Source organism: Oncorhynchus masou, chromosome 21 (assembly GCF_036934945.1).
Source record: "Oncorhynchus masou masou isolate Uvic2021 chromosome 21, UVic_Omas_1.1, whole genome shotgun sequence".
NCBI classification, from domain to species: domain Eukaryota; kingdom Metazoa; phylum Chordata; class Actinopteri; order Salmoniformes; family Salmonidae; genus Oncorhynchus; species Oncorhynchus masou.
This window is the reverse complement of record NC_088232.1, coordinates 10,523,802-10,541,233: the sequence shown is the minus strand read 5'-3', so window position 1 is coordinate 10,541,233 and position 17,432 is coordinate 10,523,802. Positions and strand designations below refer to the sequence as shown.

The 17,432-nt window shown below is 41.7% G+C and overlaps 1 protein-coding gene across 1 annotated transcript in view; it reads right to left on the bottom strand.

The window, feature by feature from the left end:
• LOC135507802 (F-box only protein 41-like) overlaps window positions 1–17,432 on the bottom strand; it is a 96,528-nt gene that overhangs the window by 19,929 nt on the left and 59,167 nt on the right. Inside the window, exons 4-5 of the mRNA XM_064927466.1 lie at window positions 12,500–12,716; window positions 1,428–1,501 (exon numbers count right to left, since the gene is read on the bottom strand). Of these exons, the coding sequence (XP_064783538.1) occupies window positions 1,428–1,501; window positions 12,500–12,716 (291 nt within the window). The remainder of the gene's footprint in view (window positions 1–1,427; window positions 1,502–12,499; window positions 12,717–17,432) is intronic.

Sequence of the window (17,432 nt, the reverse complement as noted above, 5' to 3'; positions counted from 1 at the left end):
GGGGGGGGGGTCAAATTTGGACCATTCAGTGAGCCACTCAAATCAAAATACACATGAGGATGCATCATTGCGCAAAGACGGGGAGATCAGTCGGTGACGATCTGAAAACCATACGGGCTGAATCATATCCTTGGTAAGGATGAAACTTTGACATTTAGAATTGAGAAATTAATAGGGCGAAAACCACCTGCAACTTACTATTTCATCCCAATCTAATGTTCGCTTGTTTACTCACACCCAACATAATCACATAGTTCACTAATAGTAGGGGGTGAACCAAAACAAATAAGTTATCCATGAACACACCGAAATAAAAGTGCACATCAACAGAGAGCTTTTTTTTTTAAAGAAACAGGTTCTACCTCTCTTTCTGTATCGCTCCCCCTCACTCTCTCTGCCCTGTGCCCACAGAGGCAGTCAGGCCTGAGGAAGCAGGACTGACACTTTAAGTCATTGCTGGCAGTGACCGCCGTCATTTACAAGCATGTGTCAAAGAGAAGTGGCGATGCCCCTCGGCTGTGTGTGTGTATGTGTGTGCCATGTTCGCTTGTGTGCATTTGGTGTGAGTGCGAACGCATAGTGGCGGGAGGCAAGAGCTAGGACAGAACATTCCCCTACTGTTTCTGCGTGGCTGACAGATTCGGTCTCACTTCAGCACCCGGCAGGAAAACAGGATGTTGTGTTTTGTGAGGCTGTCAAAGGGCCAGGGCACAGTACTGGACCAACACAACCTGGCTGGTGCCCTCTGATACCTTCCAACACGGAGGGCGGGAGTCCAGTTCGGTCAGAGTCATTGTTGCCCCAGTCAAATGCACACTTCAGGCCACGGTCTGGTGCTCAGAATCCATCTGCTGGACCACTGGCCCCCAAGCATAGGGCCCCACATCAAGTCACTGTACCTAAGTGCACCGGGGGGGGGGGGGTTGCATTGCATTGCGTTGCATCTTACCTTTAACAGATGCTCTTATCCAAAGCCACTTACAGTGCAGAGAGTTAAGGGGGAAGATGGGATGTGGAAGTCACAGATCTAGAAATCAGCTCATCTCCCACTATTCTAACCTCAACCATGGGGAGGGGACACAACTCTGGGCTCCCGAAGTGGCGCGGCGGTCTAAGGCATTGCATCTCAGAGCTGGAGGCGTCACTCCAGACCCCTGGATTGATTCCAGGCTGTATCACAACCGGACGTGATTGGGAGTCCCATAGGGCGGCGCACAATTGGCCCAGTGTCGTTAGGGTTTGGCCGGGGTAGGCCGTCATTGTAAAGAAGAATTTGTTCTTAACTGACTTACCTAGTTAAATAAAGGTTACATAATTATTTATTTTTTAACTGGCCTTAGATCAGTGTGTACGGGCAAGTTTATGCTACTTTGTTTGTGTGGCGGAGAGCAGTGCAGTGTGGGATAGCGTATGGAGGACTGGCTTACCCGGTGCTGGGAGAGGATCGTCGGTCAGAGACCTGGTACATGCCCCTAGAAGTCCCAGAGATACTGGAGTTCCTCTGACAGAAAGAAGGAAGGAAGGAAAGAAGAAAAAAGAAAAGAAAGAAAGAAAGAAAGAAAGAAAGAAAGAAAGAAAGAAAGAAAGAAAGAAAGAAAGAAAGAAAGAAAGAAAGAATGAGAGATGGGGGCAGAGAGTGACAGGTGTGTCAATACATTAAACTGTTTCCTTGAATACTGCTGTGTTATGTTCAGAGGATAGTTTGTTTGTCAAGGGTCAACAACACATCACATCCCCCCCGTTTCCAATAAATCACACACACACACACACACACAATAAAAACTGAAGCACATAAAACAGACTTACTTCAAATGCCGGTGTATAGGTGTGATACCTTTTAAAATACGACCCATAACGAGGACAACTACTCTCATTCAAAGCCCAAGAGGTGATTGGTTTAAAGCACTCACTCAATGGGAGGTGGTGATTGGCTACAACACTCACATTCCCAAATGTAATAATAACAACAACATACTGTGTGTAGTTAATCAAAGAACAAGAATCAACTTCTCTTCGTCAGATATACATGTTCTCGTCTCTTTCCCTTCATCTGAACTGATTTGAGGTATGTAGGATAGGTCAAAACGGTGTGATGGAGGTGCATCAACGGATTACTTTTCCATCCAGCACAATCTTATCTACAAGTGCCTTCAGAAAGTATTCGCACCTCGGTCTGTTGCGGTGACCGTAATACCGGCCACACTGAGTCATGACCGCGCACCTCGGTCTGTTGCGGTGACCGTAATAACGGCCACACTGAGTCATGACCACGCACCTCGGTCTGTTGCGGTGACCGTAATACCGGCCACACTGAGTCATGACCACGCACCTCGGTCTGTTGCGGTGACCGTAATACCGGCCACACGAGTCATGACCGCGGTAATCTCCTCTCATGCACCCTGGACACGCGTTGGTAGTACCCAGCTCGCTAACGACCATCGGGTCACTAATGGCCTGGTACTCAGGGCTCCATTGTCCCTCTAACCACTCGGACATCAACGCAAATGAAATCGAAAATCACATCAAACACTTATCATCAAAAGAGTAGCGTGCTTTTCAAACTCTCCTCACTGGGACTGATCAGTTTGAAGAAAGAAACGGAGTGGAAAACATGGTCGCTGTGGATGTTGTTTCAAAGCATTACAATGAAATGGCCAGCGCTTTCGAAAGGTGATGATTAAACCCATAGGCCTATAATGTATATGAGCCCGAGAAAAAAAAAATACGATTGTGCCGTTAAACTGATTTGAGATGCCTTTGGTACATAACTGGTCTAGCCTATACTGCAAAATGAAACTAATTCTAGTAAATCGCCTTTGAGTGTGGACTGTATTTTTATGGATCCTGGTTACCTTATGCTCTGCTTTCTATCCATGAGTTTGGGACTGTCAACGGTTTATTTCAATATGTGTTGAGAAAACATGTTACTATCGTTGCTCCCGAACGGATTTCACTTGGTTTCCCAAATGAAGCACTGGGTAGCTGAAGGAACAGGGTTGGAGAGCCCATAGCATACAGAGTTTGGGCAGAAAATCACCTGTTCCACAGCGAGAAGCTGTGTGCTCCTCAAACAGTGGATTATGCATAGAGTGAAATAACCAGAGTAGCCTATTGAAAAACTAACAGGTGGAAAAGTGACCTCCATTCGCTATTCGAGTGCATACGGATGACACTTTGCACCCTGCCCATTTGATAATGGGCCATTCTAAATCAAACGAATGGGAGAACAGCGTGCACAGCCTGAAGCAAGGAACAGAGCGCAAGCATTGGTTGTCACACCATGTGATTCTAAGACATTGTAAGGTTTGGATCATTCACAATTAAAGTTGCCAAATAACTCAAAATCTAGCATATAGGACCTGTTTAAAATGATCACTTTTAATGCTCAACATAGCCACTTCATTTGCTCACTCGCTATGGAATGGGAAAAATATCCTTTCGATCTTATTCAGCGAAGTTCAATTACATTTCTTCTTATTATAAAATCATATAATATAAAATAATGGCACAGGACTGGCACAGCTAAATTAACAAGCCTACAACAGGACGCATAGCCAGATAACATACCTTACAGTCGTGGCTAAAATTTGACAATGACACAAATATACATTTTCAGTCTGCTGCCTCAGTTTGTATGATGTCAATTTGCATTTACTTCAGAATGTTATGAAGAGTGATCAGATGAATAGCAATTAATTGCTCAGGAATGACAGCAGGCAGGTGTGAGTGCATCTGCATGCACAGTGAGGCGAAGACTTTTGGAGGATGGCCTGGTGTCAAGAAGGGCAGCAAAGAAGCCACTTCTCTCTAGGAAAAACATCAGGGACAGACTGATGTTCTGCAAAAGGTACAGGGATTGGACTGCTGAGGACTGGGGTGAAGTCATTATCTCTGATGAATCCCCTTTCCGATTGTTTGGGGCATCTGGAAAAAAGCTTGTCCGGAGAAGACAAGGTGAGCGCTACCATCAGTCCTGTGTCATGCCAACAGTAAAGCATCCTGAGACCATTCATGTGTGGGGTTGCTTCTCAGCCAGTGGAGTGGGCTCACTCACAATGTTGCCTAAGAACACAGCAATGAATAAAGAATGGTACCAACACATCCTCCGAGAGCAACTTCTCCCAACCATCCAGGAACAGTTTGATGACGAACAATGCCTTTTCCAGCATGATGTGTTACCTTGCCATAAGATAAAATTGATAACTAAGTGGCTCGGGGAACAAAACATCGTTATTTTGGGTCCGTGGCCAGGAAACTCCCCTGACCTTAATCCCATTGAGAACTTGTGGTCAATCCTCAAGAAGCAGGTGGACAAACAAAACCCCACAAATTCTGACAAACACCAAGCATTGATTATGCAAGAATGGGCTGCCATCAGTCAGCATATGGCCCAGAAGTTAACTGACAGCATGCAACACTGCAAATATTGACTCTTTGCATCAACTTCATGTAATTGTCAATAAAAGCCTTTGACACTTATGAAGTGCTTGTCATTATACTTCCGTATTCCATAGTAACATGTGACAGAAATATATGAAGACACTGAATCAGCAAACTTTGTGAAAATGTATATTTGTGTCATTCTCAAAACTTTTGGCCACGACTGTACAGTCGTCAAACCCATGTTCTGTTCTTCTGAAATACATGTTCTTTACATCATAATGTTCGTTTAGACCTGCCTAAAATAAATCATGGATTTATTGTGATGGTGTACAGTTGAAGTCGGGAAGTTTACATACACTTAGGTTGGTTTCATTAAAACTCGTTTTTAAACCACTCCACAAATGCCTTGTTAACAAACTATAGTTTTGGCAAGTTGGTTAGGACATCTACTTCGTGCATGACACAAGTAATTTTTTACAGACAGATTATTTCACTTATAATTCACTGAATCACAATTCCAGTGCGTCAGAAGTTTACATACACTACGTTGACTGTGCCTTTAAACAGCTTGGAAAATTCCAGAAAATTATGTCATGGCTTTAGAAGCTTCTGATAGGCTAATTTACATAATTTCAGTCAATTGGAGGTGTACCTGTGGATGTATTTCAAGGCCTACCTTCAAACTCAAAATGAATCAGCCAAGACCTCAGAAAAAAAATGGTAGACCTCCACAAGTCTGGTTCATCCTATCAACATAACCCGAAAGGCCGCTCAGCAAGGAAGAAGCCACTGCTCCAAAACCGCCATAAAAAAGCCAGACTACAGTTTGCAACTGCACATGGGTAAAAGATCATACTTTTTGGAGAAATGTCCTCTGGTCTGATAAAACAAAAATGGAACTGTTTGGCCATAATGACCATTGTTATGTTTGGAGAAAAAAGGGGGAGGCTTGCAAGCCGAAGAACCACATCCCAAACGTGAAGCACGGGGGTGGCAGCATCATGTTGTGAGGGTGCTTTGCTGCAGGAGGGACTGGTGTACGTCACAAAATGACATTGTGACGGAGGAAAATTGTGGATATATTGAAGCAACATCTCAAGACATCTGTCAGGAAGTTAAAGGTTGGTTGCAAATGGGTCTTCCAAATGGACAATGACCCTAAGCATACTTCCAAAGTTGTGGCAAAATGGCTTAAGGACAACAAAGTCAAGGTATTGGACTGGCCATCACAAAGTCCTGACCTCAAACCTATAGAATATTTGTGGGCAGAACTGAAAAAGTGTGTGCGAGCAAGGAGGCCTACAAACCTGACTCAGTTACACCAGCTCTGTGTGAAGGAATGAGCCAAAACTCACCCAACTTATTGTGGGAATCTTGTGGAAGGCCACCCGAAACGCTTGACCCAAGTTAAACAATTTAAAGGCAATGCTACCAAATACTAATTGAGTGTATGTAAACTTCTGACCCACTGGGAATGTGATGAAATAAATAAAATCTGAAATAAATCATTCTCTCTACTATTATTCTGACATTTCATATTCTTATAATTAAGTGGTGATCCTAACTGACCTAAGACGGGGAATTTTTACTAGGATTAAATGTCAGGAATTGTGAAAAACTGAGTTCAAATGTATTTGGCTGAGGTGTATGTCAATTTCCGACTTCCACTGTATATTCAAATGATTTATTCGCCTTTTTTTCAATGTCGATGTTACAAAGGCACGCGTCAGCGGCTTGTGTTTATGTTAATTAACGGTAAATTACATTGAGCCCGTTGTACCTTTACATGACAATAGCCGTCTGGCAAAGGAAACCCCTGAACACTATTGAGATCCACCCCCAATGGAGTATCAACAAGGGGCTGCACCAGGAAGAGGAAACTTGACAATCAATAAGTCATAGTGGTATGTCCATGTCATGTCCATCATGATCAAATAGTTCTCATTTATATATTTTTTACTCACCAATCCACCGCCACCCCTCTCTGAGGACACATATCTTTTTGGGTTTTTACAGCTTTTCAGCTATATATATATATATATATATATATATACACATATATTTGACATATACATGGTACTTTTATATAACCCAATCACATAAGAATAACACATTACCGAACATAAGCTCTTTAATCCCACCCCTCAGCCACTCTTAGCCCAATCACCATAGACCCCCCTCGTTTGGTTTCCATCATGATCAAATGTTACCGTCATGTTCCGCACGGCAGCAGAATCCCCCCTCGTTCGTCAACTCCGTCAACGTTGGGCTGTCCACCATTTTGAAAATGCCACCGTGGACGTCAACTTCACACAACGATACAATACCACAGAGACCAATTAGTTAGCCAAACGAACGACTAAAATGAGTGGGAGTGGATCAGAGTTGACTTTCAAAAAGGGCTTTGCTCGGTGAAATGTCGAATTCACCATTTCAATAACAACAGGAAAAACAGTCATTCCGCTATCATGAAAGGTATTGACAAATGAAGAAAAAAAGAGAAAAGGTGGGAGTCCAGTCTATCGCTTCAACACACATACTCACTTCTCACGTGCACACACACACACACACACACCCACACACTGGAGGAAACTACAAAGCTCCTGTATGCGAGTGATGTCTGAGGTTCAGGGATAATTAACTGTGATTGGCTGAGGCTCTAAAAACATGGCAGCTAGTTGGCAGACATTAAGGAAGTGTAATCCCAGCTGTCTGAAAGAGAGCGACGACGTCCCAAAAGGGCACCCTATTCTCTATATATTCCACTACTTTTGACCACCCTGGTCAGACAGAGTGTGGAAAGGGAGGGAGGGTTGGCAATCCCCCTCTTTTACACAAGGAGCCGAAGGTATTCAGAAAGCTTTGGGCGTGGGCCTGCCACATTTCCCTTTATCATCCTTCCCTCTGTTTTTTTCCATGTCTCTTCCCCTCCCTTCATCTACTGTATAGGAACTCACACCGTCTCTCCCGTCTCTCTACTGGCCTGTATCCCGCTCTTCTCCTCTCGCCCCAAATACCTTAATCTACAGTACCACTCCCTTTTTCTCACTACCCTCTGTAGATTCCTTCTCGCCAACTCTCTCGCTCTAATCCTCTCTTCAAGCAAATTCCCTACAGGGGCTTCCCATATATCTCAGATGTACTGAGGTGTGTATGTCACACACACACACACACAGAGAGTGAGAGAGAAAACCCTGTCTGGGTCCAGCATCAGTGGAAACAGACAAGGGAGGAAGCAGGCAAACACCCATCCATCTCACTCACTACCCAAACAGAATCAGAGGGAGGGAGCGAGGGAGGGAGGGAGGGAGGGAGGGAGGGAGGGAGGGAGGGAGGGAGGGAGGGAGGGAGGGGGAGGGAGGGAGGGAGGGAGGGAGGGAGGGAGGGAGGGAGGGAGGGAGGGAGGGAGGGAGGGTAGAGAGAAGGGCACCGTGGATGGCCAATGTGCCGGTGCGCCAGCATGCAGTATTTTCTGTTGTCCATAGCATGCCAAATGTCCTTAATATAATAATATCCTAGCCAAGGACACAAGAACACTGAAAACAACAAATCATAAGCACAAGAAGACAAACAAGATGACTACTGTGGATACAAATCAAGCCTCAAAAGCATCATAACAACACCGCTGCACATCACTGACTGTCTAACAGCCTCTTAACACAGGTTAAGCCCAAACCCTGTAAAATGTTGACAATTTAGCCACTTAATAGAGCACTAACGTAGACTAGGGAGTGCATCCCAAATGGCGCCCTATTCCCTATATAGAGCACTAGCTTTGACCAGATACATCTGATCTGATCAATTGTAGTGTGCGACGTAGAGAATAGGGTGCCAGTTGGGACACAAACCAAGCTAGGCTACATCAGGCTGGGTAATGAATGAGCTGGATGGGTTGCAGGTTGTGCATGGTCAATGGTGGGGAATCTGGGCGGCGCGGGAAACACACATTCACTTAACTCCGTCAACTGTGGGAGAGGTCAGAGATGGGAGAGATAACAGGGAGGGAGAGTAGAATATGCGGTGTCTAAGATGAATCAGAGACCATCTACTGCACTGTCACCTGACCTGGACGACTAGAACAAGTTGAGCCACTGGTGTCTCCATGGAAACGATAGATGGAAGGAAAATGGATAGAAACTGGCCCCTTCTTTCTTACTAACAAGACTTGGATAAATGACACTTTAGAATTGGAAATGGCAGGGGAGAGCTTAGTATCACAATGTCTACCTTGTTTTGGTCTATAATATGGGAACATGTTATCATTACCTCTACTGTAAGTTTTCTACATGGAATCTATACCAATACAATATTTTAGGTTTCAGATCATATCTAATGGCATGAGGAAATTCTGAAACGTCCCCGCAGAATTTCCTCATGCCTCAAGGGTAACCCTGATATCAAGTGAGTCAGACACTACTGATTCCTGTAATCAAAATACCTGATCATTTGCTAAAACCTATGTAGCATTTAAATTAAAGCTGAGTGCATCTCTACCCCAAAAAACAGTACTGACTAACACCTTTTAGCGTAATAGTAATGTAGTAATGACTAACACCTATTATAGTAATAGTAATGTAGTAATGACTAACACCTATTATAGTAATAGTAATGTAGTAATGACTAACACCTAGTATAGCAATTGTAATGTAGTACCCAATTTGTAAGTCGCTCTGGATAAGAGCGTCTGCTAAATGACTTAAATGTAATGTAATGTAATGTAATGTAACGACTAACACCTATTATAGTAATAGTAATGTAGTAACGACTAACACCTATTATAGTAATAGTAATGTAGTAATGACAAACACCTATTATAGTAATATTAATGTAGTAATGACTAACACCTATTATAGTAATAGTAATGTAGTAATGACTAATACCTAGTATAGTAATAGTAATGTAGTAATGACTAACACCTATTATAGTAATAGTAATGTAGTAATGACTAACACCTATTATAGTGATAGTAATATAGTAATGACTAACACCTATTATAGTGATAGTAATGTAGTAATGACTAACACCTAGTATAGTAATAGTAATGTAGTAATGACTAACACCTATTATAGTAATAGTAATGCAGAAATGACTAACACCTATTATAGTAATAGTAATGCAGTAACGACTAACACCTATTATAGTAATAGTAATGTAGTAATGACTAACACCTATTATAGTAATAGTAATGTAGTAATGACTAACACATATTATAGTAATAGTAATGACTAACACCTAGTATAGTGATAGTAATGTAGCAATGACTAACACCTATTATAGTGATAGTAATATAGTAATGACTAACACCTATTATAGTAATAGTAATGTAGTAATGACTAACACCTATTATAGTAATAGTAATGTAGTAATGACTAACACCTATTATAGCAATAGTAATGTAGTAACGACTAACACCTATTATAGTAATAGTCATGTAGTAATGACTAACACCTATTATAGTAATAGTAATGTAGTAATGACTAACATCTATTATAGTAATAGTAATGCAGTAATGACTAACACCTATTATAGCAATAGTAATGTAGTAATGACTAACAACTATTATAGTAACAGTAATGTAGTAACGACTAACACCTATTATAGTAATAGTAATGTAGTAATGACAAACACCTATTATAGTAATAGTAATGTAGTAATGACTAACACCTATTATAGTAATAGTAATGTAGTAATGACTAACACCTATTATAGTAATAGTAATGACTAACACCTAGTATAGTGATAGTAATGTAGTAATGACAAACACCTATTATAGTGATAGTAATATAGTAATGACTAACACCTATTATAGTAATATTAATGAAGCAATGACCACCACCTATTATAGCAATAGTAATGTGGTAACGACTAACAGCTATTATAGTAATAGTCATGTAGTAATGACTAACACCTATTATAGCAATAGTAATGTAGTAATGACTAACACCTATTATAGTAATAGTAATGCAGTAATGACTAACACCTATTATAGTAATAGTAATGTAGTAATGACTAACACCTATTATAGTAATATTAATGTAGTAATGACTAACACCTATTATAGTAATAGTAATGTAGTAATGACTAATACCTAGTATAGTAATAGTAATATAGTAATGACTAACACCTATTATAGTAATAGTAATGCAGTAATGACTAACACCTATTATAGTAATAGTAATGTAGTAACGACTAACACCTATTATAGTAATAGTAATGTAGTAATGACTAACACCTATTATAGTAATAGTAATGTAGCAATGACCATCACCTATTATAGTCATATTAATGCAGTAATGACTAACACCTATTATAGTAATAGTAATGTAGTAATGACTAACACCTATTATAGTAATAGTAATGTAGTAATGACTAACACCTATTATAGTAATAGTAATGACTATCACCTAGTATGTGATAGTAATGTAGTAATGACTAACACCTATTATAGTAATAGTAATGTAGTAATGACCAACACCTATTATAGTAATAGTAATGTAGTAATGACTAACACCTATTATAGTAATAGTAATGACTAACACCTAGTATGTGATAGTAATGTAGTAATGACTAACACCTATTATAGTGATAGTAATATAGTAATGACTAACACCTACTATAGTGATAGTAATGTAGTAATGACTAACACCTATTATAGTGATAGTAATGTAGTAATGACTAACACCTATTATAGTAATAGTAATGTAGTAATGACTAACACCTATTATAGTAATAGTAATGTAGCAATGACCACCACCTATTATAGTCATATTAATGCAGTAATGACTAACACCTATTATAGTAATAGTAATGTAGTAATGACTAACACCTATTATAGTAATAGTAATGTAGTAATGACTAACACCTATTATAGTAATGGTAATGTAGTAATGACTAATGACTATTATAGTAATGGTAATGTAGTAATGACTAACACCTATTATAGTAATAGTAATGTAGTAATGACTAACACCTATTATATTAATAGTAATGTAGTAATGACTGACATATATTATAGTAATAGTAATGTAGTGATGACTAACACCTATTATAGTAATAGTAATGTAGTAATGACTAACACCTATTATTATAATAGTAATGTGGCAATGACTAACACCTATTATAGTAATAGTAATGTAGTAATGTCTAACACCTATTATAGTAATAGTAATGTAGTAATGACTAACACCTATTATAGTAATGTAGTAATGACTAACACCTAGACAACCAATTATACCTCTGAGGTAAATGAAGAAATAGAGTGGTGACATGACCAGCAGCCACACACACACACACACACACACACACACACACCTCTTCTCCTTCGCTGTCCAATTCCGCTATTCACAGTCCAGCGCTCTGCCCTTCTGTTTAATAAATATTTAACACACTCACTATCGTCCCAGATCAAATTAAAAGCAAAATTGTGGTGAGTCGACACGTATCACAACACGCCCGCCTTGCCTGTTTCCAATAGCCCAAGTGATAAGATGCTGCCCATTCCAAATATAGTGCACTACTTTTGACAAGGACCCATAGAGCTCTGGTCAAAAGTAGTGCACTATGTAGGGAATAAGTTGCCATTTGGGTCTCAGACATCCACATGCTAGGTTAGATTATCAAACTGCCTGTTTTCATGTCGCTCCAAAATCATTTATTTATGTTCATCACCGATCATTTAAAAGATGCCAATACCACCCCAAAACAATGACCCCATTTATTTGACCTGGAAGTAACATATGCAGTTGTAGAACCAATTATATAAGTGACTTATGTTATGTTGACTAATTATGCAAGGACTATATTTAAAGGAATGTACAACACATTAGGTTCCCACACACAAATCTGACCTCAGATCAGTTTCCAGGGCAACTTCTTCTCCACTCCAGATCACCAGACACAGATCTAGGATCAGCTTACTTTCCCCAACGCTTAGCCATTAGGCTGCCCTAACACAAATCTGACTTTTGTTTGTCTACTATACAGTCAACTTCCTCTCTCAACTCCAGATCACTTGGCATTTGAAGCCCTATTGGAGCCTGGCAGGCTACAGATCTAGAGTCAGCTTACCTTAACCATTTGTGTAATCAAAAACAAAAGTGGTCTTAGATTAGCTCACCTGGCGTCCATTGTTGGAGCCCTTGTTGGTGCCGGGCAGGCTGCAGCGTCCCATGCTGCCGTTGGGCGTGGTCCCGCAGCTGCTGATGATCTGCAGCTGTTTCTCGGCACGGTCGGCACGGTCCAGGAGCTCCTCGATGAACTGCTGCAGGCGCACCTTGGCGTTGGCCTCCCGCGCCGCCGTCTCCTGGAGGAACTGGTCTATCTGGGTTACCTCCCTGGTGAATCAGGAGGAGAGGAGACCGATGGTTACTGGTGTGCATAAGCACACATAGGTTACATCCCAAAAAGTACCATATTTCCTATACACACACACACTGAACAAACATAAAGTGTTGGTCGTGTAAAGTTGGCCCCCTGTTTCATGAGGTGAAATAAAAGATCCCAGAAATGTTCCATACGCACAAAAACCTTTTCTCTCACATTTTGTGCACAAATTTGTTCACATCTCACATCCCTGTTATTGCTCCTTTGCCAAGATAATCCATCCACTTGAAAGGTGTGGCATGTCAAGAATTTGTATTTTATTTTACCTTTATTTAACGAGGCAAGTCAGTTAAGAACAAATTCTTAATTTCAATGACGGCCTAGGAATGACGGCCTAGGAACAGTGGGTTAAGTGCCTTGTTCAGGGGCAGAATGACAGAAGAAGCTGATTAATTAAACAGCATGCTCATTACACAGGTGCACCTTGTGCCGGGCACAGTAAAAGGCCACTAAAATGGGCAGTTGTGTCACACAACACAATGCCACAAGTTGAGGGAGCGTGCAATTGGCATGCGGACGGCAGGAATGTCCACCAGAGCTGTTGCCAGAGAATTTAACGTTCATTTCTCTAGAGAACTTGGCAGTACGTCCAACCGGCCTCACAACTGCAGACCACGTGTAATCACGCCAGCCCAAGACCTCCACATCTGGCTTCTTCACCTGCGGGATCGTCTGAGACCAGCCATCCGGACAGCTGATGAAACTGAGGAGTATTTTGGTCTGTAATAAAGCCCTTTTGTGGGGGAAACAATAAACTATTCTGATTGGCTGGGCCTGGCTCCCCAATGGGTGCACCCCTGCCCAGTCATGTGAAATCCATAGATTAGGGCCTAATTTATTTATATAAATTGACTGATTTCCTTATATGAACTGTAACTAAATCAGTACACTAAATCTGACCAGAGACATATGGGTTCAGCAGTCATGGACTGGTCTATCTGGGTCATCTCCCTGGTAGAGACAAGTGAGAAGAGACACAGAATGGTTTGGGGAGTGCATACACACACACACACGCACACACACACACACAGTGGAGTTATAAAAGTTATGAAATTTAGATCGATACCTGCACACTGATGACTGGTGCTGCAGTTTATTGGGCAACAATAAGCAATATTAATTGCTATATTAATATCAATATTAACTGTTGCAGCATCCGTCAGTGTACAGGCATTTAAGTGACAATGCCAGAGAAGCCGGTATTTGGAGGAAATATTGGTACGAAGTCGATGGCCGGCAAACCATGCCAATATATCCTCCAAACACCGGCTTCGAGGGTGTCATCACTTTTATACAACTGGTTACCAACATATTTAAATAACGATTTATATATTTTTAATTCAAAAACATTTTTTATTCATACTATTTCATCCTTCAACGAGATATAGTCCTGACGCAAATCTATGGTTAGTACCCAAGCCGGCTGGTCGTTCATTCGATCGGTTAGGTTGCCAAAGACGCGACCCAGTCATGAAGTCTTTTATTCTGTATCCAAGTCGTTCGTTCTAATGTTCTGTTGCCATGCTGCCTGGCAACGTTCATATCCCTTGGTTGCTCGCTAGCCAACTACGGCGAACAAAGTCATGTCCAAATAGTGCAGACAGAATAACAGCAAAGTAGCTGCATTTGCTTTTTTTTCAGGCTGTTTTGTAGTGACATTTATTTGTAGTGACATTTACAATGAGCTAATGAGGAGCGATTTCGCACCGGCATAGAAAATGTGCTCTCTCGTCAGGACAATGTTCAGAGGTGCGAGCCAACTACACAGCCAGCACAATCACTTCAAACTGGAAACACAGCAAACTAGCTGCATTTCGTTTCGGTTGGCCCGTTTTTCTATTGACATTTCTTTGTATGTATCCATAAATATTATGCTTATTCATGATTTCCACTGACTGAGAAAACAGGTCTCACCCTGACACGTTAATCCTCAAATGGGACAGTGGAGATCAAATTTCAATATTGAAAAAGGTCAGAGAGACAGACAGACAGCTTTCTAGAAATGGCTGCTGTTGAAAACCAAATTGTAGTCTAAAAGAAAAGGGGACATGATGTCTAGATTATTATTTTTTTTTACAGTGGAGATTAAGTTTAAAATTCCATTTGGGTTGATGAGAGTATATTGCATCATAGCCTTAGCCGGTGGTTACTTGTGGAATAGACAACGACTGGAATGCGGTGTTAACTAATCAGCAACCAGGATTAGACCCACCTGTTGCATAATTCATTCATTTATAAGCTTCAGGTTAGTGGATGAGAGTACACGACGTTTGAAACTAACTGGGCGACCTAACTCCCTGGGAACAGATGGGAAGAATGGGTGGTTTGGGGGCATACAAAAAAACACATACACACCACAAAACACACACACCCCTTCTAACGGGAGGACAGAAACCAGATGTTTAGGTGCACGCATATCAGACCTGGGTCAAACACGAAACTGTAAAATACTGCACATGATTTACAATGGACCCAATGGAACATTCAGTACAGAGGAGCTGGACATGAAGATTTGTGCCATCTCTAAGAAAGAAAGACAGACAGACAGACAGACAGACAGACAGACAGACAGACAGACAGACAGACAGACAGACAGACAGACAGGCACAGACGAATGTCACGGAATCTCCTGCTGAGGTGCCACAGACATTGATATCACCTCCCCCCGACCAACACTGTAATTTCAACAAGGGTGACCTATCAGTAGAATAATTTACTCCCGCAATAGTGTTATATGGACACTGAAGGTTACAAGTATAGAATCATATCAAGTACTGTACCTGAGCCCTTCTGGGCACATCTTTGTACTCAACACACACACCTGCTAGGGAGTAATGTTGACCCCCAAAGTACTGTATATAGCAGATGCATATATACAGATGAGTGATTAACTGTATCTGCAGGCACAAGGAATCCATCTCTTCAAAACACACACACACACACACACACACACACACCCACACACACACAGGAGCAGGAGCTATCGCACTCGCTGTCCCAGTTTTATACATACATAATGTTTTATATCACAGCTGAATCTTTTTCATATTCGCTTCTCTCTCTTCTCTCTCTCTCTCTCTCTCTCTCTCTTTCTCTCTCTCTCTCCCTCCTTTGTTTTTGTTATGCTTGTTTATGTGGACCTGCATTCTGCAAGACTTCACTGGGGCAGGGAGTGAAACAAGCCATTTTTCCTTCCCTTATCTCTGTGGATCTGAGTGTGCGTGCATATACCAATGTGTCTGTCCTTTTAAACACCAGCAGCCGCTCCTGTCCAAACAATCTCCTCGGAAAATCCAAACAAGGCTCACACACACGCACGCACAAGGTCCTACGACCGCTGGCTTGCTGTTGGTTTTCCCGGGAGCAAAGTAACTACTGACTGAAGGTTAACGTAGCACGCTCGAGTTAAGGCTGCATCCCAAATGGCACTTTATTCCCGTTACAGAGCACTACTTCTGACCAGGGCCCATAGGCCTGAATAGGTTGCCATGTTCTATGAAAACGGAAGAGGCAAGACTTGAGAGATGTTTGGCATCTGGTGAAATTAAGTGTCTGTCTTGGGGGGCAAAGACATTCCAAAATGAGATTCTTCAGATTGGGATTAGAAGGAGTGTTTGAGCGACATGAAAGATGTGGTTATCAAATGGTTTTGTAAATGAATAGACTGAGTCGTGATGACTCCACACACACGCAGTCACACACACACACACACACACACACACGAGTGGGTTTGTGCAGTAGTTTGAGGTTTGACAATAACATCATAATGATATGGGGTTAGAGCTCATCTCAGGGTAGTCGTATATTTTGACCCTCTTTTGAGACACTATTTCTACTCATCTCATTCATGCTGAGTAGGATAGAAAAGCTAATGAATGAATCTTCAACTAGCCCAGAGAGGATGGAATTTTCCCTGTTGCTAAAATGGCTCCAGTCACATTATCCAGCTTCTCTCTCCCTCTCTCCTTTTCACTCTTCCTCTCCCTCTCTTCATCTCTCTCCCTCTCTCCTTTTCACTCTTCCTCTCCCTCTCTTCATCTCTCTCCCTCTCTCCTTTTCACTCTTCCTCTCCCTCTCTTCATCTCTCTCCCTCTCTCCTTTTCACTCTTCCTCTCCCTCTCTTCATCTCTCTCGCTCTCTCCTTTTCACTCTTCCTCTCCCTCTCTTCATCTCTCTCCCTCTCTCCTTTTCACTCTTCCTCTCCCTCTCTCCTTTTCACTCTTCCTCTCCCTCTCTTCATCTCTCTCCCTCTCTCCTTTTCACTCTTCCTCTCCCTCTGCAATCGACAGGTACGAATACAAATGTCACACCTGCCTATTTGTATACCTATGGTTTGTGTAGGAGTGTGCATTTATGTTGTGTGTTCCGCCAACAGCGTTCTAATGATTCTGCTTCACTCCCATCCTTTTTCCAGTGTGTGTGTTCACACTGTCTGTTTCTGTTTTCAGTGTCACTAGAGATCGGGAGTCAGGCATGCCACCACAGTCACCTCCACATTGTCCCTTACCTCCAGGCAGTGGGAGGACGTGTCAAAAAGGGCGCACGCACGCACGCACGCACGCACGCACGCACGCACGCACACACACACACACACACACACACACACACACACACACACACACACACACACACACACACACACACACACACACACACACACACACACA